Source organism: Natrix helvetica (genome assembly GCF_964273705.1).
Source record: "Natrix helvetica genome assembly, chromosome: Z".
NCBI classification, from domain to species: domain Eukaryota; kingdom Metazoa; phylum Chordata; class Lepidosauria; order Squamata; family Natricidae; genus Natrix; species Natrix helvetica.
In genome coordinates, this window is record NC_138554.1 from 49,017,519 (window position 1) to 49,042,276 (window position 24,758).

General features: G+C 37.5%; 2 protein-coding genes across 3 annotated transcripts in view; one reads left to right on the forward strand and one right to left on the reverse strand.

Moving 5' to 3' along the window:
* Positions 1–2,281: 2,281 nt before the first annotated feature.
* Positions 2,282–23,843, reverse strand: ZPBP2 (zona pellucida binding protein 2; the record flags this gene model as incomplete). The annotated part of the gene is made up of 8 exons (XM_081933893.1): positions 23,714–23,843; positions 15,381–15,458; positions 13,875–14,000; positions 12,312–12,473; positions 9,521–9,739; positions 8,426–8,511; positions 6,829–7,006; positions 2,282–2,379 (listed from the first exon to the last, which is right to left on the reverse strand). The coding sequence occupies exons 1-8, from the start codon at positions 23,718–23,720 to the stop codon at positions 2,282–2,284; spliced, it is 954 nt and encodes a 317-aa protein (XP_081790019.1). The 5' UTR covers positions 23,721–23,843.
* Positions 22,730–24,758, forward strand: part of IKZF3 (IKAROS family zinc finger 3) — a 48,022-nt gene continuing 45,993 nt past the window's right edge. For both annotated transcript variants that reach the window (XM_081933891.1, XM_081933892.1), the window contains exon 1: positions 22,730–22,852. In XM_081933891.1, coding sequence (XP_081790017.1) covers positions 22,846–22,852 — 7 coding nt within the window. In that variant the 5' untranslated portion in view covers positions 22,730–22,845. The remainder of the gene's footprint in view (positions 22,853–24,758) is intronic.

The following is a 24,758-nucleotide window of genomic DNA, read 5'->3' on the forward strand; positions in this document are numbered from 1 at the left end:
GTCAGATAGTTGTTTATGCAGCCATGCTGGTTTCTTTTGGGAGCTGTTGTTTTTCTTCTTCATTGGTATTGTGTTAGACTGGGCTTTTCTAATCTCATTTTTCAAAATTTCCCAAGCTTCTTGAGTTGTTTTCCCCTCGAGGATTCTCATCCATGGAATTTTTCCCAAGCTCTCTCTAAGTTTATTGAAATTAGCTTTCTTAAAGTCCAAGACTCTAGTTTGACTTTGTTCTACTACTTGTGTTTGGATAATGTTGAATTCCAATATTGCATGGTCACTTGCCCCCAGGGTTCCTATGACTTCAACACCTTCTATCATTTCCTCTCTGTTAGTGAGAATTAAGTCCAGTATGGCTGATCCCCTTGTTTCCTTCTCTACTTTTTGGAAAACAAAGTTGTCTGCTAGGTTTGTTAGGAACCTGTTGGATCTTCCACTTGGTGCAGAGTTTGTTTCCCAGTTGATGTCAGGGTAGTTAAAATCTCCCATTACTATTGTGGTGTGCTTCCTACATACCTTAGTTAGCTGACTAGCAAAAAGTTCATCTTCTTCCTCTGCTTGGTTGGGTGGCCTGTAGTATAGACCTATGGCAATGTCATTTCCCCCACAACCTTTAATATTGACCCAAATGCATTCAAGATAGTTCTCATTATTGTTGTGCTCTATTTCTGTAGAGACATAGTTATTTCTTATATATAGTGCAACTCCACCTCCTCTTTTATTTGGTCTATTTCTTTTAAATAATTTAAATCCTTCTAGCTGTATGTTCCATTTGTCAGTTTCATCCCACCAAGTTTCTGTAATGGCAATAATATCATATCTGCCCTCTTTTACTTGAATTTCTAATTCTCCCTGTTTATTCCTCATGCTCTGTGCATTGGTATATAGACATTTGAGTCCATTTTGATTGACCTTGTGTTTACTGTCTACATAACCTGTATTATGCCTGACTGCCCCTATTTTCTTGCCACTTGTGTGATTCATGCACATGGTATGACAATCACTATTACATGCTTGGTTTTGCTTGACAGCAGGAGTGATAATCTTACCCACACACACATCTATGTTACATGCATTTATAACCCTATGAATTTTAGTTTGCTGGGGACAGAGATGTTCTGTATCTATTAATTCTCTGTCCCCCTCTTCAGTTTAAATGTTTATCAAGAAAATCTGTGAATTTAATGCCAAGTAACTCAGTTCCTTTCTTGGATGGGTGCAACCCATCTCTTTTGTACAGTTTTTCATTGGACCAGCTACAGGCTTCATGACTAATAAAACCAAAGCCTTCCCTTTTACACCACTCCTTTAGCCAAACATTAAACTCTGCTACACGCTGGCCCTTCCCTTTTTGTTCCTTATATACAGGTAAAACCTCTGAAAAGATAAGCCTACAACCTATACTATTAAGTTCGTACCCCAAGTTCAATACTGTTCCTTCTTTTTTCAAAGAGTGGAACAAGACTAATGCTACTGGTTCTTGATTATTAGAGCCCTGATTGCAAAGTTTGATAGGTTGGAAAAGTCACAATCTTTTCCAGCAGGTTTTGGAGGAGGATTCAGGTGTACTTCCTCTTCTCTATTTATCGACTCCCATAGGCAGTGAACAGATAAGGAAAAATTCTGTTTCCTCTTTATTTCTTACTCTACCTGTTCTTTGTTTACAATATTTCTAATCTTAGCATCTTCCATGTTGCCTTTGCTCTCTCTTTATAGCCTTTCCTGCCTATCTTCTGAATTCTGGCTAAATAAACCTTTCTCTTAAATTACTAAACCATAACCTTGATTTGCTTTTCACTTTCTAGGAACATGCATTCAAACTGTTTCTTCCAATTTTTGCTTTCTTAGGATTACTTTGCAGATCCTTCAAAAATTATGCAAGTGCAAATGTGATAATATTCAGAGACTTTCTTATGACAAAGGAATTACTGAATAGTGCATAGAAAACTAGATCACAGAGTTCAATTACATACCACATGAATTGCATGGCTAATTAGCCATTAGCCATGAAAGACAACTATTTCACTTCTTGTTCAGTGATCATAGCAACTGATATAATTTATATTCTTTAGATATTATTAAGTTTGGCATTTTTCATACTGTGTTATCAGTTGCCAATAATGTGGGATGTAAATTCTACTACATAATTCTACTGCTAAATGCATAACTACTGTTTTTCAATTGGAATATTGAATTCAGCATAACATCTAAACATAACATAAATGTAAATGATGAGATAACAAGATGCTTTGCAGCAATTCTCCTTTTCTTATTTTGATTTTATTTAGCAGGATTTTGCTCCATAATGTTTAATCCGGATGCTTGTACAAGGCTGGCAGGTTATGTCATTGTTTGGGCTGTAACTCCCAGGGTCACAGGCAACTGCAAACAAAATAAATAAACAGTATGTCAATTAGAGAAAGGAAAACATCCGGCCATAGTTGACATTTTTGAAATACTTGAATCTCATGGGCCATATAAGATGAAATATGCATGGGTTTGAATTATATAAAATGAATTAATAATATGAATATAAATAAATAACACGAGAAAGATAATATTGTGTCTCAGTGAAACTTGAAGAGATGGGAAAGATGCAATAGATATGAATGAAGGTGATGTGATCTTGTGGAGTAGAGTTATCAATACATGCAGGGAAGTAAAGGTAAAGATTTAATTTTGAATGAAAGGGATGAAAAGTATAACAGAAGGTATGAAGTGGTGCAGAGGTGGTTTGCTAATTTCTTTACTACTGGTTCAGGCATGCTCCCGTGCTTGCGCTTGCATCCATGGCACTTCTGTGCATGTACCGATCCGGGTTGAACCAGCAGCAACCCACCTCTGAGCTGGTGTGATCTTAGGTCATTATGAGTGAATATGAAAAATAGAAAGCTGTAAAAGAGGATGATAACTGAACAATCAGGGATGATCTGGAAAGAAAATTATGATCTGGAAAGAAAATTATGCAACATTCTGAATCTGATCTTTAGGGGAGAAATTTTATGCTGGTGACAGGACTGAATAGAAAAGGTAAGACAAGAAGTGCAGAATAAGTGATTGGCCTTTTTTTTGAGGGAGTCCTTTTTTTAAGCTTTTATTTCATTGTTGACACTTGATGACTTCTTGGATAAATCTCTATGGTTTTCTTGGTAAAGTTTTTAGAAGTGGTTTAGCATTGCTTTCTTCCTCCTAGGGCTGAGAGGAAGGGATTGTCCCAGAGTCACCTAGATGGATTTTTGCCTATGGCGGGACTAGAACTCAGTCTCTTGGTTTCTAGCCTGATGGCTGAAGCCCTACACCAAAAGAGCTTTCCTACGTTCTTAATAACACTATAATTTGATTTACAGAATTTAGAACAAAGATATTTTATATGTTAGTGGCATAATAATGTAAAGCCACAGTTTCTGTGACTATCTGTAGTTTTATGCCCTATTTGACTAAAATAATTTGACTACTGCCACCCATCTTCACAATGCCCACCTCAGACACATTAACATCAGCCAAGCTTCCTACAACCTACCCCATCCCATTGGGCCCACAACCTCTGGTGATCACAGAGAATGAGGTGCAAGGTCTATTTCGTAGACAAAAGCCAGGAAAAGCACCAGGCCCAGAGAAGATAACTCCTTCTTGCTTAAAAGCTTGTGCTAACCAACTGGCCCCCATCTTCACCCACATCTTTAATAAATCTCTAGAGATGTGCTATGTTCCTTCTTGCTTCAAACATTCGACTAATATCCCAATGCCAAAGAAACCCTCCATCAAGGAACTGAACGACTTCAGACCAGTTGCTCTGACATCTGTTGTTATGAAGACCTTTGAAAGGTTAGTGCTGGCCCACCTGAAACCAACATGGATCTGCTGTTAGACCCCTTACAATTTGCCTACTGAGCAAATAGATTGAAAGATGATGCTGTTAATATGACTCTGCACTACATCCTACGAAATCTTGAATCTCCAAAGACTTATGTATTGCTCCTCTTTGTAGACTTCAGGTAAGCATTCAGTACCATCATTCCAGATATTCTTCTAACTAAGCTAAATCAGCTAGGGGTACCTGACCACACTTGTAAATGGATCATAAGCTTCCTAACAGACAGGAAGCAGCAGGTGAAGCTAGGTAAAATCACATATGATACCTATACAATTAGCAAAGGAGCCCCCAAGGCTGTGTGTTCTCTCCACTTCTCTTCTCTTCCCTCTATATACCAATGGCTGCATCTCAAAAGATCCCTCTGTTAAGGTACTGAGGTTTACAAACAGAAGTGATTGGTGTCATTTGAGACAACAATGAATCTGCATACAGATGGGAAGTTGAACAACTAGCCTTGGGATGCAACCAGAACAATCTTGAACCAAATACATTCAAAACTGTAGAAATGGTGGTAGATTTTAGGAGAAACCTTCCTATACTATCATCTCTTACAATACGGTAGACAATACTCTACAATATCAATGGTAAAGCTCTTCAGGTTTCTAGGTTCTATCATTTCTCAAGTCTTAAAATGGACACCTAACATCAAAAACATCATCAAAAAAGCACAACAAAAAAAAGATAATAAATGAACCAATGTACATTTGATAGAAGATTGGTAATATAATATATAACTCTAAGTGCATACCATAAAGATATCCTGTTGAAAGTAGTGAAAGATATATAAACATAAACACTTGGTAAATTCTTCTATACTGTAAAAATATTTAAAATGAGACAATGATTGCATAAAGTTATGTTGTTGTTAAGCAGACAATTAAGAATGTAAGAGAATTAAGCTTATTGAAAAGAAAGAAATATTAATCGTAATTGAACATATGCTGTACAATGAAAGTGAGGTTTTTGGCTATATTGGATGGAAAAACTGTGATCGTATATGTAATTGAAAATACGGATGCAAAAACACTTGTAACCAAATGACATGCTGTATGTAATGGATGAAAATATTTTAATGTTGTCTTTTATGTTTAAAAATAAAAAAACATATGGGAAAAAAAGCACAACAAAGAATGTTCTTTCTGCACCAACTCAGAAAGCTCAAACTGCCTAAGGAGCTGCTGATTCAGTTCTACAGAGGAATTATTGAATCTGTCATCTTCACCTCTATAACTGTCTGGTTTGGCTCTGCAACCAAACAAGACAGACACAGACTTCAATGGATAATTAGAACTGGATAAAAAACAATTGCTACCAGCCTGCCTTCCACTGAGGACCTGTATACCGCATGAGTCAAAAAGAGGGCTGTGAAAATATCTACAGATCCCTCACATCCTGGACATAAATTGTTTCAACTTCTACCCTCAAAATGATGGTATAGGGTTCTGCACACCAGAACAACAAGACACAAGGACAGTTTTCCCCCCAAATGCCATTACTCTGCTAAACAACCAATTCCCACAACACTGTCAAATTATCTACTAAGACTGTATTACTATTCTTCTTCTCATCCTTACTAGTACCTAGCTCTTCCCACTTATGGTTATATGCATGTTCCTTGTATCTTTACAACTTATATTGTTTTTATTGTTTCCTAGTATAATTTGATTGCTTATTAGTATCCTATGACTATCACTAAGTGTTGTATCTTATGATTCTTGATAAATATATTTTATTTTTTCTTTATGTACACTGAGAGCATATGCACCAAAGACAAATTCCTTGTGTGTCCAATCACACTTGGCCAATAAAGAATTCTATTCTATCAAGGCTGCATATGAGGAAAAATGCATATGTGAAAATGATGGCTACTAAAGTGAAGATGAGAGAATGTGTGTATACACAGAATAGGAAGATGCAATTAATGCAATAGAAGAGATGAGGGAACAGATAAGATTAAAAGAGAGCATGAAAAATGATTTGATGAAAATAAGAATTCTTCTGAAATTGAATAGAGAGGGATGAACAAAGAGAATCCCTCAATCAAGAGGAACACCAGAGGTTGGAACTTGACAAAACAATGAAGCTCAAAGTGTCTGATGCTATAATTTAGCTCCTCCTCCCACTCCTCTTTCTCCTCCTCTTAGCAATATTGGAAGTTCAATTACACACAATTCCAATAAGAAAAATAATAAAGATGGTGTTGGGAGGAGAGCCCAGTAAGCCATCTGGGATATATGGAGCGCTTTCAAAGGACATGCACAGAACACGGAAGCTGGGCATAATCACAAAGGAAAATTACTAGGAGGTAGCTGATATTGGCAGGAAAATAGAAAGGCTAAAACACACAGTGAATTGAGCTCACAAAGGAAGATAACAAGGAAGAAAAGGGGACAACTGGGCTAGACAGTAAGATCTTGATAGGAGATCAGGAGGCCAGAACTTAGTCACTTAACTGTCTCCACAAAGAGGAGCTGTGTACAAATGGAAATAAGCAGATTGATTGACACAATGGAGAGGAGCAGAAAAAACATATAGCCTAGAGCCTATAATAAGATTTAAAAAGATCTTGGTACAGTGGAATAATCTTCTTAGTGATAAAACTGAGTAAAATTGCAGAGAACCTTTGATAACCCAAAACAGTATTTGAAAACTACCTGTAGTAATTTAATATAATTCCTTTTGGGACATTACACTGTGCAGCTATAGACAATTTTAACAGGTGGCAGTAAACTTAAAAGAAAACCTGAACCCTAAATCAAATTCAGTTAAAAAATTTTTTTTTCCTAAAATGTTTTTTGTCAAAATAAATGAATGCTCTTGCTTGATTTAACCAACAAGCTAAGAGGATTTAACCACTGCCATGTAAACTATGACCAATCACAAATGGTAAGGTGATTGTGAGGATAAATCAAAAGCAGAGTCCTCGAGTAAATAAGCATGTGGAATAAAATAAATACCACAGCAATTTGCACAGTCATTGTGGATGAAGTCATTTTTCCCAAACCCTGGACGACAGCTGTCTAGCCGAGTGACTTGGAAACTGTGATCTATGTAATGGATTGCAGGGATCTTCACAAACTCATGTTTCAAGATGTACCATTGTTCACAGAAAAACTTTTCAATGAGCCCTCGAGCCTAAAACATTAAAACAAGAACATTAATAAATGAAATCATAGAAATAAACCTTGATGCCCAGCGTCCTGAAATTTTGCTCACACAATGTAAGGCCAATCAAAGGGTAAACTGCCTGGAGATTTTCTAGGCTACATTTTAGGTAAATTAAACTGAAGAGTTCATGTGGCCAATCCCACCCTTCCCAGATTTCCAGGAGGAAAGGCTGTTAATTATGCAGTCCACTTTACAACCTTTATTTATTTAAATTTATTGGGCATCCAACTCCATTGAACATTAGTTGTAAGGATACATCAGAAGCACACTCCCAAATAATCAGGTGGATAAAATAAATGCTGTACCAATTTATATTGATGTTTCTATAAGCCTTTAGGTCAATCCTGTCTGATATTTGTTCTCTCTGTTTATGGGGGAATGCTGCCAGGTCATATAATGCTTGTGTTGCAGTTTTGTGTTTTGATAAAATCCGTGCATTGATTTAAAATAGATTTCGAGGTATTTTTGTGATTAAAAGTGCTAATTTTAACCTCAAGGGGCCTAGATATCTTCGCTCCCAGCTACTCTCAGGTATCTCTTCTAAATGGAATTGAATAATTTGATATATTTTTATGTGAGAAATTATGAGTTTGTTCTCAGTTTAGAGGATGGGGGCACAGAAGCAATGTTTCTGGATGATGGCATTTCTTCTATGCCAAGGTGGCATTAAATCAGGGGTCCCCAAACTTGGCAACTTTAAGACTTGTGGACTTCAACTCCAAGAATTCTCCAGCTGACTTGAAGTTCAAAAGTCTTAAAGTTGTCAAGTTTGAAGACCTCTGTATTAAATCTTAATGGTATTCTAAAAGCTGATTAAAATAATCAATGAGAGAATGAACTTCTCTGATCATGGGTTGGATTTTATTGTTATTTATAAATTCTTACAGAAAAATGATCTGCAATCTGATCCTCAATCTAATTTAGTAACACTGAAGAAAGTGACTGACATTTCATTGTTTGTTGAAGTATATACTTTTTAATGATCTATCTATTTTGGCAGGAACACAGCTTATCTGGTTCAGGATGACTTAATATTATTTTAATTTTCAGACTCTAAGGGATGCAGGGCAATTGTGCTGATGCATCAGTGTCACTGAACAAGGTAGGCTTAAACGTTTTTCTCTTTTTAATTGGTGGAATAAAAATAGGTAAATAGGATATTTACCTATTTTTATTGTTGAGGTTTCAAAGGTCTCTATGCTTTGATACCCTATTTCTCACCCCCACCACTGAATTCTGCATTTTGCTGCTAAAGTTAAATAGTTAAATCTCCAGGGAGATCCTGCCCTGTGATAGGTTCTTGCAACCACAACCTGCAGTTTAACATCTTTTAAACTATTTGGTATTTTGAGTATCCAGAAAAAGTCTGCGGGAAAAATTTCGAACCTTATGTACATGGCTGTTGGTAATTTCTTCACAGTCAGTGGTAATGTGACGGCAACTAACCTCCCAGCCAGGAGCAAATGGATTTACTAGTGACAAAAGAAAATAAACATTTGCAGATAAAAATATAGTTCTATATGAATTGTGCCTAAATAAAATAAAGAATTCAAACCTGGGCATTGAAATGGGACTCAAAATTGTATGGATTTATGTTTTCAGCCACAAAGGCTATTTCTCCCTGGGCCATAACAATTGTGCCTTATGTAGAGCTGTTCCTAGGAAGAACAATTAATTTAAAAGAGACATAACCTGTAATCCAGCTTCATCTTTGAGTTACCCAGGTCAAAACATGTAAAGCCAATTGTTACAGTGAAAGCAGATGGAAGTGGGAAGAGAAAAGCTATCAGAGTCCCAATTTATCTGACTAGGTACCATGGACAGCAGCTGAAAGAAGCATTTTCATACTGGCTGTCAAAGTTTCCTGAGGAAATATTTCCCATTTTTTCTATGGCCCCCAAATTGCAATGAATTCAAGATATATATTCCACTCAGGGTGCAGATTAGTCATACCATCACTTCATCTCAGCAGTGCAACAGATTTCATCTTCAGCCAAACTTTCAATAGATGTATAGAATTTTTGCTGATGCTGAATTAAAAAGATTTAGCTTGTGACAGTCCTCCCTCCTTCAAAATACAGTAGAAGCTCTGGTGATAATAATTAGCCTGCAATAATTTTCTGTTCAGAGTTTTCCATGGATTTCCCATAGCAAACCTCTTGTGACTGAATTCAAGAGAATATATTTCAGAATGACACAATCTTGGAATTTTCAAAGGGAAGAACTAATGCAGCTCACTTCAAAAATCAAAAGGAGAGCAGCTATGCCTGTATTAAATGGATAAAATTGGGTGTTTGCAAGGACACAGAGCTAAATTAAAGGGATTATGATTTGATGAAATCATACCATCAATAAGAAAGGCACTGAAAACATAGTTATGTTGAACAGAGACTCCCCCCCCCCCCCACAATCCAGCTCCACACAGGCTGTCCAGATAAGAGAAAAACTATGCTGAAAAAGTAAGTATCATTTTTATAGTACCTTGAAAAACAATGAATAGTTCATCTACTAATCCATGTTTGGGTCGCTTGACAGAAAAACATCTGTATGATGAATCGACGATGTGACATTTCAGATAATCAATCAGATTATTCAAGATTTTCTGTAGTTCTTCAAAGAATTGTCTATTAGCTGTTAGTTTGCATTCTTTGGTTGTAAAGTGAACAGATATACGATAAGTATAGTCTGGTTCTCGATATGCTTCAAAAAATGGGACAAGGAAAGAAATAGAATGTAAGTGGCTGGGAAAGTAATATATTGTTGCTCTTCATAAATCTTGGTTTATTATCCACATTATTATTATCTACATTAGAAATTCAATACAGAATAAAAATCTGGAGCATTCTCCTTTGAAGTATCTACATACCATCTTGACAAACTGATGAGTTGAAGTACACAAATATGCTACTTTGGGATAGCCATTTCAATAGCGTGGTTTATTTTCATTTTCTCATTGTTTCTCAAGAAGGATGGAAAAAATAATATCATCATAATATATGTGTATATTATACACTAGCTGAATATCTGTGCTCCGCTACAAAACTATGCGATCGGGCTTGATAAATTGACACTTACAGCTTGAAAATTATTGAATAGTTGTGATCATCCTCTCCTCTCCCTTTCTCTCCTCAGGCTTACTCCACAGAAGCCTCTCCTCTCCTATCTCCTTCTCTCCCTCAGTCTTGCCCCACAGAGGCCTCCTATCTTATCCCCTTCTCTTCCTCGGGCAGTCCCCATTGATCCTCTCCAAACTCCCAGCCTGCAGGCTAGAAGAGTCACGCACTGGCTATGCCCAAGTAGCAGTTGGGGTTTTCAGGTGGGGAGGGGGAGTAGAACATGTAACTCCTTAGCATCAGAGTGGGTTAACAATAATATAAGAAATACTAATGATCTGATGGTCATTTTGAAAAATCCTTTCTTAGTGAGCACCTAGAAGCCAAAACGAATATACATGCCAAATTTCAAGTTTGTAGGCTTTACAATTCTGAAGATTTTGTGATGCTGCGTGAGAGGTATTTTGCTGTTATATATATAGATTTCTGCATGCTACTTAAATATGAATGTTCCAGAGGATACGTGGACTAGCATACAGATGTCACAATAAAGAAAAAAAATCTAAAAACAGGCACTTCAGTGAAGATGTAATTATGGGTGGAGAATTCTGGGAGTTGAAGTCCAATATCTTAAAACTGATGAAGTTGAGACACACTGGTTTAGTGTTCTTGGCTTTTGATTGATTGATATACACACAATGAAACATAACTTAATATAATAACAACATAACATTACATTATATTGTATATATTTCCCAGTATGAACTACAAAAACTGCCCAGTGTGATCTACAGCTCAAGTTGCTATAAAAGACAGAGGTGCAGGGATCAATTAAAAATCTGCTGAAGGTTTGAGTTAATGGAGCCTTATCATTTTGAAACAACTGTAGAGATTACTATGCTTTTAATATAATACATAATCACTTATGTTTTTTAGTGCCACATAAAATAGCATAAGCTACTTGGAATCAGACAAAATACTAGGTGAAAATGGGAGTGATATATTTTTTGGTTCTATGCACTGTGGAAAACAATTCATTTTTTTAGCATTGTCATGCTATCACATTTAATGAGATCTTACATGCTATGGAAATGCAGGAACTGGATTCTGTTAACCAATTAAGAAATGCAGGATATCATGTAAATACAGGCATGAAATAGGATGGTATCATAATGTTTTATCAAAGAAGTATCTCATGTTCATACACAATTTTTAAAATTAAAAATTAAGAAACCCAAAATAATAATTTCACAGGGGGGAAAATGGTAAGATTTGGCTGTTCAAATCTGGGGCATTTTTATTTGGAGGGTAGTAGGTGCCATCTAGTGGCATGATGGTTCTATGTTGTCCATCTCCCCTTCCACGCAAACTACCGTATGTATTTGAAGGGTGAACCGTATGTATTTGAAGGGTCCTAAAATTGTTTTTGACCTTGGGAAAGAAACAGAAGAGGAAGTTTTCTTAATTAGATCAGAACAATTATGAGAAGGTTGAGATAGAGAAAAATAACTTTTCAATATTGTTCTAGTGGAACATTTGTTCTGTTAGAATCTCTTCAGCTGTTTACTCATTATAATGGAAAAAGTGCATAGGCATTTGAAAACATATTTACAGGGAAGGGATTCTTTTGATTAGAACAGTGGCCCACAGGGAAAAAATTAAGCACCCTTTTTCTCTGATACAATTGTTCCAATCAAATTCAGACTCTTATATGGACATAATATGGTAAAAAATAAGAATAAGAAAAACACTGGGACATATTTCCATCATGTTGAATTGGCCCTGAAGCTTTGTGAGTGGGCTGGAGGAAGTACTTCCTACTGAATTCTTTGCCTGAAGTCTATATTTTCATATGAACCAACCTCTTAATTTGTCCCCAAACTATTTTCCAACTCATCGCAGAAAAAAATATATTGCCTGCACATCTTTTCCAGTGCAGAAAAAGAGATAGCATATGATAAAGTTTTTATTAGTGCATTTGTGCAATTCATTATATTTTCATGTGAATCTTTTATTTTCCAACAAAGTCTATTATTTTTCATACAATAGTATGTCTAATGGAATATTTTGTTTTAAATTGTTTCTTTAGGAGACTAGAGGTGAAAGGTGGATTAGATATTTCGAAAATCCAAACTTTTTAAAATGTTTGTTTTTTTATTTGGATCTAAAGCTTAGATCCTAATGAGGAGCAACTTGGCACAACCTAAAATAGGGCTTACCATAAACCATAAATTTATAGGTCTTAAATCTTTCTTCTTCTGCTTGCATGTCGTTTCGAAAAACTCTGTAAGAAAGCGTGCACATATAAGATCCAGACATGTGCTCCTTAAAACCAACCAACATCAGCTTTCCAGTTTCTGTGAGGTTCACATATTGTTTTCCTGCAACAAAAATGAGAAGCCAGGTCAACATAATTCAAGTTTGGGTCTGTCTAAGCTTTTGGTTTGCTGGGCTACTCTGAGTGAAGAATTGCCTTGAGCTATTTATAAAATATAGAATAGAGTAACTACTGCTAAAAGTCATATGTTAAAAGTTTACAATCTTGTGGGGCTCATTACTGTGTGTCCAGCCTGCAGGCTATAGTTTAGATAAACCTGATCTTAACTTTGGCTTTTAAAACAGCACTCCTTGGAAAGTAAAGGTTGAATATCACATTTTTAGGAGGCACCTCAATTTTGTTTCCTCTTTAACAGTGGCATTCAAGGCTCTTAGTAGTTTTTCCTAATACTTGAAGGAGGACTGTCTCCTTCAGTATATAACTGTTCAGATATTATGATCTCTGTGTGTGTGTGATTGAGCATGGAATTTCCATTGCTAAGTGATGCAGTTATAAAGCATGATATGTGACTGCAATGGAAATTCTGGCAGTTCTGGCTGCCATCGTTAAATGAATCACTGTGGGTCTTTAAATAAGAAAGGCTTGCAGTTTGTGAACTCCTGCCAGCTTCCCTATTGATTTTGATTGTAGGAAACTGGGAAAGAAGTCTCACAAATGATGATCACGTGACTGTGGGATGCTGCAACATTAATTAATTGTAAGTCAGGTGCCAAGTACCTGGATTGTGATTGAAGACTTCAGGGAGACTTCAACTGACATAAGTTTGAGGACTAGACATAAATACCACTGTTGTGAGTTACAATGGCCTCTGAACAGGTTTTGTAAAGCAAGGATCATTCTAAACTATTTTTCTTTCTCCTAAGACTCTTCTCCTTGATTTTTATTTCCACAGGCATTTTGGAAACTGATGGGATTCACATTCCTGCAATTCCAACCTTTGCTTGTGTGTGTTTTCTTAATTGGCCAGACTGCTGGAGATTCTCCTATCCCCACTTCCTGATTCACACCTCTACCAGCTGAATTTGAGGAAAAAACGTATTTTCCCAAGCACCATGTTTACAGCTTTTGTGCATTGTTGTTATTATTACTGATCAGGAGTGGGTTCCGGCTGCTGCTACTGTCGGTTCGCTCAGGGACATGCTTCATACACATGCATGAAGTACTGAAAAAAAGCTTCTGTGCATGCGCAAAAGCAAAAAACAAGACGGCGGTGCTTATGGCGCCGCCGAGAGAATCAATTTGGGGGCAAGGCAGGCCGAGTTACTACCTACTCGGCTGAACTGGTCCGAACCGGTAGGAATCCACCTCTGTTACTGATATTGTTAATGTACCTTGTATGCCATACAGAGCTATAACGTTTTGAGAACAAATAGAGCTTGCAGGACTATTTTGATAGTGCAGGTTTTCAAAACAAATGAATATTTTGATAAAAAATGCAACTTACTTTTTAGGTTCTGTCCATCTGGTCCAATCCAGAGATAGTTGGGGTCTATAACTTCACTTTGTGAAAGAGACAAATCCATGCAGACAAGATAGGGGCTGTTTCTGTGCACTTTGACATAAACATTGACTGCAGAAGAAGATGAAACAGGCATCTTCCATAGCTATTGTGCAAAATGACAACACAGAGAAAATTAAAGCTTCCCTTAGCTTCCCCTTGAGCACACATCCAGTGAAGCAGAACTTACATCTCTCTGAATAAGAGCAATCCGACAATGTAATCAATTGCTCAGAGAAATGATGGCCCCTCACTTCACTGAAAATGTTTATGAGGACTAGTCAGCCATCTGTCAGGGATGCTTTAATTTGGATTTGTATTCTGAGCTGGTGGTAGGACTCGCTGGCCTAAATCAGTTTTTCTCAACCTCAGCAATTTTAAGATGACTGGTGGCGGGGGAATTTTAAGAAAATATGTTGGCTGGGGAATTCTGGGAGCTGATGTCCACATATCTTCACATTCCTGATGCCAAGAAACATTGGCCTTATTGTTTTCCATCACAAATAAATAAATATTCTTAGCTTATTCTCCCCCACTATTGTTTAAAACTATTTTCTTTAAACAATCTCCTATTCTGAGTGTGAAACTGCTGATTTGATTGTGAAATAGATTGTTTTGGGCAAATGTTTTGAACACAGGATTGCTCCACATTCAGAACAATTACTTTGAATACAAAATAATTCCACAATACTCAAAGCCTAGTGTCGGGAAATTTCTGCTTGAAATATTTGGAAAGGACTGATCCACATACCCACCCTTATTTGCTTTATGGCAATAGATTTTTGTGTAGTAGAAAAGGCAAAACGTTTGGTTTTTCCTACAGTCTGTAGTGATATATCTCACAAACAGATTTACTATCTTAGGGAACAATGATCTAAGAGACTATAAATTGATATTTTGTCAGGAGGGATTTGCCTATTTTTCTTAACTCTAATTTCTGTTGATTTTAGGATCCAAATTCCTGCTTTATACTCTAAAGATTTTTTTTCCTGTCTGATGTAAAAACACATGATTTTCTTTTTTCAGCAGTAGTTTCAATGTCCTGCAGTTTAGGGATGATATGGGGAAGAGCTTTCTCTGCTATGGCATCCCAACTGTGGGTTGCCTTTTTCCTGTAGGTGAACCAACACCTTTGGTTCATTTCAATTGGTTTTTGTGGATTGTTACCAGCCAAGAGAACCTAGTGGCTGCTCTAGAAATGTTTTCAACATACAGGTAGTCTTCCGTTAACAATGATAACTGAGACTGGAATATGAAGGATTTCAGATTTTTATATAAGTAACTCTTAGGGTCTGCCCCAGTTATAGAACATAAAATGTAATTCTTGGTTTTAGTTTCCCTAAAGAATTTTGCCTTTTATAGGTCAATAATTTGTTTGATCTTATCTGTTTCCAGAATATAGGTACATTCTTTGCATCATCTTAGTTTTTCATTAAAAACATAAAATGTTACCTTTATGATTAACGTTGCCATATATATAATTCTTTCTAATTAACTTAACAGAATACTGTGTTTCGTCCACTCCATTTCCTATTGCAGGGAAAATAAAAGTATTAAAGTTTATCATTCAGATTAGACCTGGGAATTAATGTGCAAATGTTTGCTTTCAAGAATGTTGCCACTTAAAAATATATTTCTAGCATGTTTTTAAACAAAAAAAGTTTTAGTTACCACTTCTCCTAATGTACATAGTTAAAAATACATCTCCCAAAGACTTCTCAATGCAAATTGTCTTGATATTGCTTTTTATTACATCAATTTCCCTGATGCATTTTTTTTCCATTTCACTAAAAAAATGTTTTTTTTTTTGTAAAACTATACAATGTTCAGAACATGTTTCACAAATGAATTATTTGTGTAAGGACATTCAAGCCAAGAAAGAGGATACAATAAGGCTACAATTTGTACTATACATACATGTTTTACTGCATTTTAGTAGATTTCACAAAGTCACATTCATACAAATCCATTTATTTTATAATTTATAACTCTTCAGATTACTAATCAAATAAAACTATTTCCTCTTTTTCTTTCTTTCTTTCTTTCTTTCTTTCTTTCTTTCTTTCTTTCTTTCTTTCTTTCTTTCCTTCCTTCCTTCCTTCTTTCCTTCCTTCTTCCTTCCCTCCCTCCTTCTTACCAGGTGAGAAATAAGAAAAACACTAATTAATCCCCTGTCATGGTCGGATCACTATCTTCTCCGGCTGGACTTCCCTGGTGCTACCCCACACCGCGAGGAGGCGGAACCGGAAGGTATTAGATGGTTCCGCCCCAAGCGCCTGTTGGAACCAGATAGGTTCCAGACGGAGCTTGGGCCACCTCCTGTGGATTTGACCCGCCCCCGAGTGGAGGACCTGGTAGACGCATGGAATAGTGCGACTACCGGGGCCCTGGACCGGGTGGCGCCTTTGCGGCCTCTCCTGCGGCGACGAACCACCCTGGCTCCCTGGTTTACCGAGGAGCTAAGGGTGATGAAACGCCAAAGGAGACGCCTAGAGAGTCGTTGGAGATCCTCTCGTTCCGAATTTGACCGAGCACAGGCACGAGCCTACTTGAGGACGTACCTTGTGGCATTAAGAGCGGCCAAACGTCAACATTGCGCCGCCCTTATTGCGTCTGCAGATAACCGCCCTGCCGCCTTGTTTCGGGTGACTCGTTCCCTCTTGTTTGAGAGGCCGCGGGAAGCCCCTTTACAGGGTAGAGCAGAGGAGTTTGGGAAATATCTACATGACAAAGTCGCTCAAATCCGGATGGGATGGACCCCCTTCAGTGGTTCAGTAGAGACGCCCGTGGCGAGTCTTGAGGGTCCGCTTTGGGAGGAGTTTGATTCGGTTGCCATCGAGGATTTGGACAGGTTGCGTGGACGTCTGCGACCCACCACATGTTTATTGGACCCGTGTCCCTCCTGGCTTGTACTGGCATCCTGGGAGGTTACACGTGACTGGCTCCTGGTCCTAGTGAACACTTCGTTGGGTGAGGGGTCTCTACCAGCCGCCTTGAAAGAGGCGGTGGTGAGACCCCTGCTCAAGAAGTCTTCCCTGGACCCGACGGACCTAGTCAATTACCGTCCAGTCTCCAACCTTCCTTTTTTAGCAGTTCCCACGCCACCTGGAGGAAAATGATTATCTAGACCCGCGCCAGTCCGGCTTCCGACCCGGGCACAGCACGGAGACGGCCTTGGTCGCATTGGTGGATGATCTCTGGCGGGCCAGAGATAGGGGTTGTTCCTCTATCCTGGTCCTATTAGACCTCTCGGCGGCTTTCGATACCATCGACCATGGTATCCTGTTGCACCGGCTGGAGGGGTTGGGAGTCAGGGGCACCGTGTTACGGTGGTTTGGCTCCTACCTCACTGACCGGACGCAACGTGTGTTGGCAGGGGAGCAGAGATCGACCCGGAGGCCTCTCACATGTGGAGTGCCACAGGGTTCGGTACTCTCGCCTCTCCTGTTCAACACATATATGAAACCGCTGGGCGAGATCATCCGTGGTTTTGGGGTGGGATATCATCTGTATACTGATGACACTCAGCTGTACATCTCCACCCCAAACCACCCCAATGAGGCCATCGAAGTGATGTCCCGGTGTTTGGAGGCCGTACGGATCTGGATGGATGGCAACCGACTGAAACTCAACCCTTCCAAGACGGAGTGGCTGTGGCTTCCGGCGCCCCGGTTCAACCAGGTGTTTCCATCTCTGGCCATTGGGGGCGTGCAACTAGCCCCTATGGAACAGGTGCGCAATTTGGGCGTCCTCCTGGATGCCCGGCTGTCCATGGATGACCATGTAACAGCCGTGGCAAGGGGGGCGTTCCATCAGGTTCGCCTGATGCGCCAATTGCGCCCCTTATTGGACCGGGATGCCCTACGCACAGTCACCCATGCGCTGGTGACGTCTCGCCTGGACTACTGCAATGCTCTCTACATGGGGCTTCCTTTGAGATGCACTCGGAGACTACAGTTGGTCCAGAACGCGGCCGCGCGGGTGATCATGGGGAGGACTAGATTCTCCCCTGTAACACCTCTCCTGCGTGAGCTGCACTGGCTTCCTGTGGTCTTCCGAGTGCGTTTCAAGGTCTTGATTATGATCTTTAAAGCGCTCCATGGCACAGGGCCTAGTTACATGCAGGATCGCATCCTGCCCCACACATCCCTACGACCAATCCGCTCTCACAGAGAGGGACTTCTCCGGGTGCCGACCGCCAAACAGTGTCGGGGGGCGACACCCAGGAGCAGAGCCTTCTCTGTGATGGGCCCAGCCCTGTGGAATGACCTCCCCCGGGACATCAGGATTACTTCCGATCTCCGCTCCTTCCGTGTACAACTGAAAACCCACCTCTTCCAACTATCTGGCCTGGCTCAACCGTAATCTTCCCGTACTCCTCCTGACTGTCTGTTTTTTAACATTTTGAATTTGGATTGTACATGGGGTTTTGTAATTAGGGTATTTTAATGGTTTTTAATTGTCTATGTATTGTATCTGTTAACCTCCTCCGAACATGTGTGTCTTTGTACTTATGTATGTCATGGATTTATGTAAATGTTATATGTTTTTTACTCCATTGTACGCCGCCCCGAGTCCTTTTCGGAAAGGGAGCGGCTAATAAATTTAAATTATTATTATTATTATTATTATTAATCCCACATGGGAAACAAAGGAAGTGACTCAGAATAAATGTAGATCAAATACTTCAGTGAAGGCCATTTCCTCCCTCATGATTTATAGTGTCATCTAGCGTCATCCAACCATCATTGTGAAGGTAGATGTGTAATGATAAAAGCTTTATATTGCCTCAGCAATACAAGAGATTATTAGTGAGACACAAGCCAAGATAACTATGAAGGACAAAAGGAACCAAATTGCTGTGGCTGTTGCATCGTGGGCAGTATTAAGGATTAAACCAGTGACAATGATGTTGTCATAGGTGTTTCATGAATGCTAGAAGAAATGTTATGATTTAAATCTTGAATTAAGTCTTGAGGTTCTGTGGCCATGGTCTGTGGCCACAAATGGTATTTAAAGGGGTCCTTGGTGAAGAAAAGGTCCGGAACTACTGAATTAAACAATTTCCATAAATATTTTTCAATTCATTTTTGGATAGTTACTTTAATCTCCCATTAGTTGAGGAGACATAGACTTTGCCTTGTGAATCAAGCTATCACTATACCATGGTTTTTGGACAAACCTACTTGAAGCAAATAATATGCTTCCAGGCTTATCATACATTATCTGACAGCCATTGTCCTGGAGTTATCAGGAAAGATTTTGCTTACTTCTAAAAAACCCAATTATTAAAAAACTGGTATTACTATTTGAAACCTTTTATTGCTCCATATTAATATTTTGCAAACAAGGTTTTTGGATAATAAATAGCTTTTTCTTCAGACAGCAGCTGAATGAATATGTAAATCATATGGAGCAAAAAAAAATCCACCTGTGCATACTTGTAATAGTTATTTCAGATGCATCATATAGAATAGAATAGAATAGAATAGAATAGAATTCTTTATTGGCCAAATGTAATTGGAAACACAAGGAATTTGTCTTTGGTGCATATGCTCTTGGTGTACATAAAATACATTTGTATTTTGTAAGATACATTTGTCAAGCATAAGCTACAACATTTAATGATAGTCATAGGGTACAAACAAGCAATCAGGAAACAATCAATATCAATATAAATAGTAAGAATACAAGCAACAAAGTTACAGTCCTGCAGTCTTAAGTTGGAGGAGACGGATGATAGGAAGGATGATACGATAATCATATACTTTTTCAAACCTGGTATTTTTCAGATGTACTTGATTACTGCTGCTTGATTACTAACCCATAGTCAGCATTGATAAACCTTCAGGGTCCATCCCTCCCAGTTGGAAAATTATTATTTCTAATGTATTAAAATTTAAATCTAGCTCTTAGATTACCTAGCTGTACAAAGAGAGAAAGTCTCCTTTGATGCTTTTGGTTGTAGGTAGCTTATTTTGGGAATGAGATCTGGTATTTATGGATCTGCTCTGGGGAGTTAATGTGCATTAATGTGTTGAACTTATCATAAAAGCCTCAAAACCTTGCTTGAGCTAATTTGGTGTAGTGTCTAAGGTGCTGACCTGAAAACCAGGACATTGTGAGTTCTATTCCCACTTTAAAGATGAAAGCCAGCTGGATAACTTTGGTCCAATCACTCTCTCAGCCAACCTAACCCAATGCAAAGGATTGTTGTTGTGGAGAAAACAGGAGCAATAATTACATATATTGGCTGACTTGAGTTATAATATAATAAAGGTGACATTTAAAAAAATCTAAAAAATTAATAATAAATAAATACAGCTGGTTGAACATTTGTATTAAAAATTCCTTTCCCACAAAATTGCTGGTAATTCTAGGATTCTAAAAAAAACATGTATCAGGGGCATTGCACATGTCATTTGTGTCTTGCCATTGTTTTATTCAAGTTGAGGAAGCAAAAACCTACACCACACAATTGCAGGCTGGGACAAAGACTTCACACCGATGAGCAAACTCTATGGAAAAGAACTACTTAGGAAGCTTTTAACTCGGAAACTACTGATAAACCTCCAAAGAGAACCATGTTTCTTAAAGAAAAAAAATTACCTATACCCCCAAAATTACTCCAAGGGTAAATAGAATTCAACGTAGTTCAGGGAAATAAAGATCTAGTCTTGAATCTTTTGCATTGCTTTCTCAGATTGCTCTTTTAATTCCATATATTGACTTTAAGCAGAAAAACTTAATCAGGATAAATTATTAGAGAATAATTAAACAAACAGAGGCACCATAAAGAATTCCTGTCATGTGCAATGTATCCTGGAAATCTACAATAATAAACTATAAATTCAAAAGAAATTAAAATAAAAGATAAAAATAAAAAAAATATTATTTTAAAAAAGTGGAACCCTAATCATGGGCTGTACATTTAAAAAAACACATTTGCAAATACAAAAATGTAATATAAATAAAACTATAAAACAGATGGTGCATAATTTTTTTCTGAAGCTAGGGATAGTCCAGAGAATTGGCAGAAAAATAAAACCAGTACATTGAAAATCAAGGATTCTGCTCTAAGAAACTTTAAGGATATGCTTTCTGTTAACTTGAAATAGACGAGGTTGGAAAGAAGTTGATTCAATCATAAGAATATTGAAAGGAATAATAAAAGATAAAGGAGAGAGAAAAGAAATGAAGGAGGGAGAAATGGAACAAATAGTAAGTCTTCTGAGCAAAAATACGGGATAAATAACGTAGTACATGGATATATGTTATATACAGAAATACTCTATCTGTCTATCTGTCTGTCTAGTGCTTAAAGAACATATCTTTTCCATTAAAGGCCTGCAGTTTTTAGATCATGTTATAATTTAACACCTCTCATTTTCCAAATTAAATACAATCTTAGAATGTATATATATGCTACTAAATCCACAGCATTTTACATTATTTTTTCATTGTGCAAATTACTCCGTTGCTTTTATGAAGTGTTTAAACTATAATGATTTGCCCTCTTCTGTTGGGGAAAAATGAACCCTCCCACCCACCACTCCCAAATGAGCCATGTTCCTTCTGGTGCTCTCAGCATTTTTAGAGGAATATGGAGGCCTTTTGCAGAGAATCAAGAAGTAGAGTGTTACTCAACTCCTTAGAAGTTCTCCACCTTTGCCTTATACACACAATTTATAAGATGCCATATACCTTGCTCTGGGGCCATGAAAGCATTCAGCACAAACCTTGCAGGGAAGAATAGGTGCAGGACAATGCAGAGAAAAAGAATTAACCAAGTGTTGCCCCCTTGCATAGTGCAAGAGAGAGCCCATCCTTCCTCCTACCCAGGCCTAGACAGCCTTTGGTCCATACGGAAGAAAAAAGAGTAAGAAGTTCACTTCCTTACCCACATGACATTCCAACTGTCAACCAACTGTAACCATGACTACCTTTCTCCTTTACTGGTTTTCAGCTAGGTTCCAGAGAATGTTGGGATTCTTTGTGGACATATTAACTTCGGCTCTGGTGGCCTGATACCTGGCTGTGTACTGCCAAAAGTCCCATATAATGCTCAATTTTCAGGAGAAGAACATACCACTTCTAAAACCCTCAGTTGACTGCTGGACTCAATAGGCTTAGCCAATGGTGTGTGCGTCCTCTTAGGGCTGATTCTCTCCTTTTGCAAAGTGGGGCTGTTGCCACAAGCATAGATTGTTGGGAACAGAGAGTGGCGATGAATATTGGATATAGGACAGTGATGTAACTATAAATGAAATTTACTTATGAGTAAACAAGCCAAGCTTTCCAATGTTTAGATTTAAAATAACAAAAACCTGTGGCAAATCTAAGATAACTAGCAATCTGAAGAACTTTGCTTTTTTGCTTTTTTAACCAAATCCCAAGACAGAGAAGAAAGAAAGAAAGAAAGAAAGAAAGAAAGAAAGAAAGAAAGAAAGAAAGAAAGAAAGATTGATTTTTATTCTGTCTCACAAAATTGAGGGCTTTCTGATTAGGGGGTAATGTTTTCTGACTGAATTAAGCCCTATCAGATTCAAGATCCTTTTTTAAAAAAAGCATCATGAAAAAGTACTTTTAGGGCTAGAGGAATTATGTTTCTTTTAACAGTAGTTGGGAAAACAATTGTAGCCTGGAATGAATAATAATAACAACTCAACAGTTATCATGGTTCGGGAATATGATTTACATCCACTGGACCACCTTCCTCACAGCTTGAGGGCGCCCTGTTTCTACACAACCTCTAACCATTTCCTGTCTTCATCATCTCATTATTGCAATGCAACCGGGCTCCTTTTTTTTGAATCTGAAACTTGCCTATTTGGGAATCTTCCTTCCTTTCTGAAGTTCAGTGGAATCCCTGAACCCTGGAGAGAAGCTTTCTGACTAGGTGCTGCTGCCAAACAAAATGGAAGGTGAGAGATTTACTGGAATTCTGCTGATTTTATTTTAGTAAAACTCAAGTTTCTTTTATTTTTCAGCAAACATAGTAATCTGAATTACCCACTTTTAAAAAAGTATTTTTGCTTTAAAATCTGTTTCCTTTTCATTGCCGACTTAAGCGTCCCCTCTAGATTTTAACTTTACCATCTCAGAAGAATAATAGTGCCAACATTCTGTCAGAGTAATACATTTCTACTCCAATTTCTTACTTAGTTTCTCCAATTTACATAACTTTGCTTTCTATGCCTCTTTGCTCATATGCCTGTTATTAGGATTTTTCAACAGTTTTATTTTTCTTATATACTGTAATATTGAATCAACCAATATATTTCTAGAAGAATGATAAGATTTACAAATATATTACAAAGAAACCCCCTCCCCACCAAAACGGCTGTTTTTCTAAACCTGCAAAGAACTTCCTAAAATGTCACTAAAAACTACAAGAAAAAGTTTAGCTTTGTTTTTTCTGGTTCTCATAGCTTCTCAGAACATGAATTATATATTTGCAGTACATGCTTTTTGCTGACTAGTAAATTAGGAAATATTTTAACAGAAAATATTTGTCATAGGTTAGAATCTTTAGAAGGGAGTTAGTTAAACCATTACCTCAATAATAGTTTATTAAATTAAATATCAAAATCCTTCCACAAGTAAGTATATATTGAATAGGATCTGGCTGCTCTCACAATTATTACACAATTCCAATTTTCCTTTTTATTTGTTATATCAGGATATAATTTCAGATATAAAATTGTAAAAATATTGCATGCTTCAAACATTTTAATCTGAAAGTTTAAAATGTCACTGCAATCAAGATAATCAGAATCAGTTACCTGTCATAAATGTTATCTGCCATTGTTAGGAGTTTTGCGTTCCAAGATAAAAAAAACCCAAACAGGTAAATTGTGAATTTCTATATCCAGCACAGCAGGTTGAACTCTTCACTATAATTCCATAAGTGATATTAAGAGATCCCACTTGTCAAGTGAATTTGTGCTCTAAAAACGTTATGTGTCACAAAAGTGAAATTTCATGTGTTTATTTAAAAGAAAGCTTCTTTGAAATCAGTGGGGAATTCCTCTCAGTCAACATGATTTAGTTCTAGCAACAATGTTTGCATGGTGCCAAAACAGTTTTTAAAGTGTGCTACACCTTTAAAAAGTCTCTTCATCTAGTGAGTTGGTACTAACACATCAAAACAAATATACTTTTTATGTCTATGTGTTACAGTTTGAGAGAGGAAAATGCAAACCTGTGAACTGAACAGTAGGATTTAATATGTGTGTTATTTATATGCCTGTGTATAAATGTAAAACACCACTACACTTCTTTTTTCAGATTGCATTCAGTTTAAAATATACTTTTTGGATCAACATAATAAAAACGAGGCAGGTGTCTTTGATTTTCTTCCTAATGTCAGAAGCAAAAATAATTTCTTTTCCAGTTGCATTCTTTCCATTTTATTTATTCCGACATGGATTATACTTTTTCTATGAGGCTGAAGATTTAGATTTTCTCCAAAATGTGGCCCAATATTTTTAATGTTGCTTCATTGCCCTATCCCAAACTATGATATTTTAGATTAGCCAAAAATTCAGATGATTATTGCAGAGCAAGAAAATAGGCAAATATAATGCAAAATATTAATGCAAAGACTAAGCATTCTTTTCTTCAAAAGAAGGAGGGGGGGGGGAGAAAAAAATTGGGGAAAAAAGATTTCTGAGACCCTCCAGCAATCTTTTCACCTTGTTAGGTAGTGATAATATATATATTTAAGTATAATGTTCTAGTAAAATGGAGGGAGCTCAAATTTTTAAATAAGGGCTTAAGTCTTTATATCAAACTCTTCCCTATTTCTTTTTTTACAGGCAAAGATAT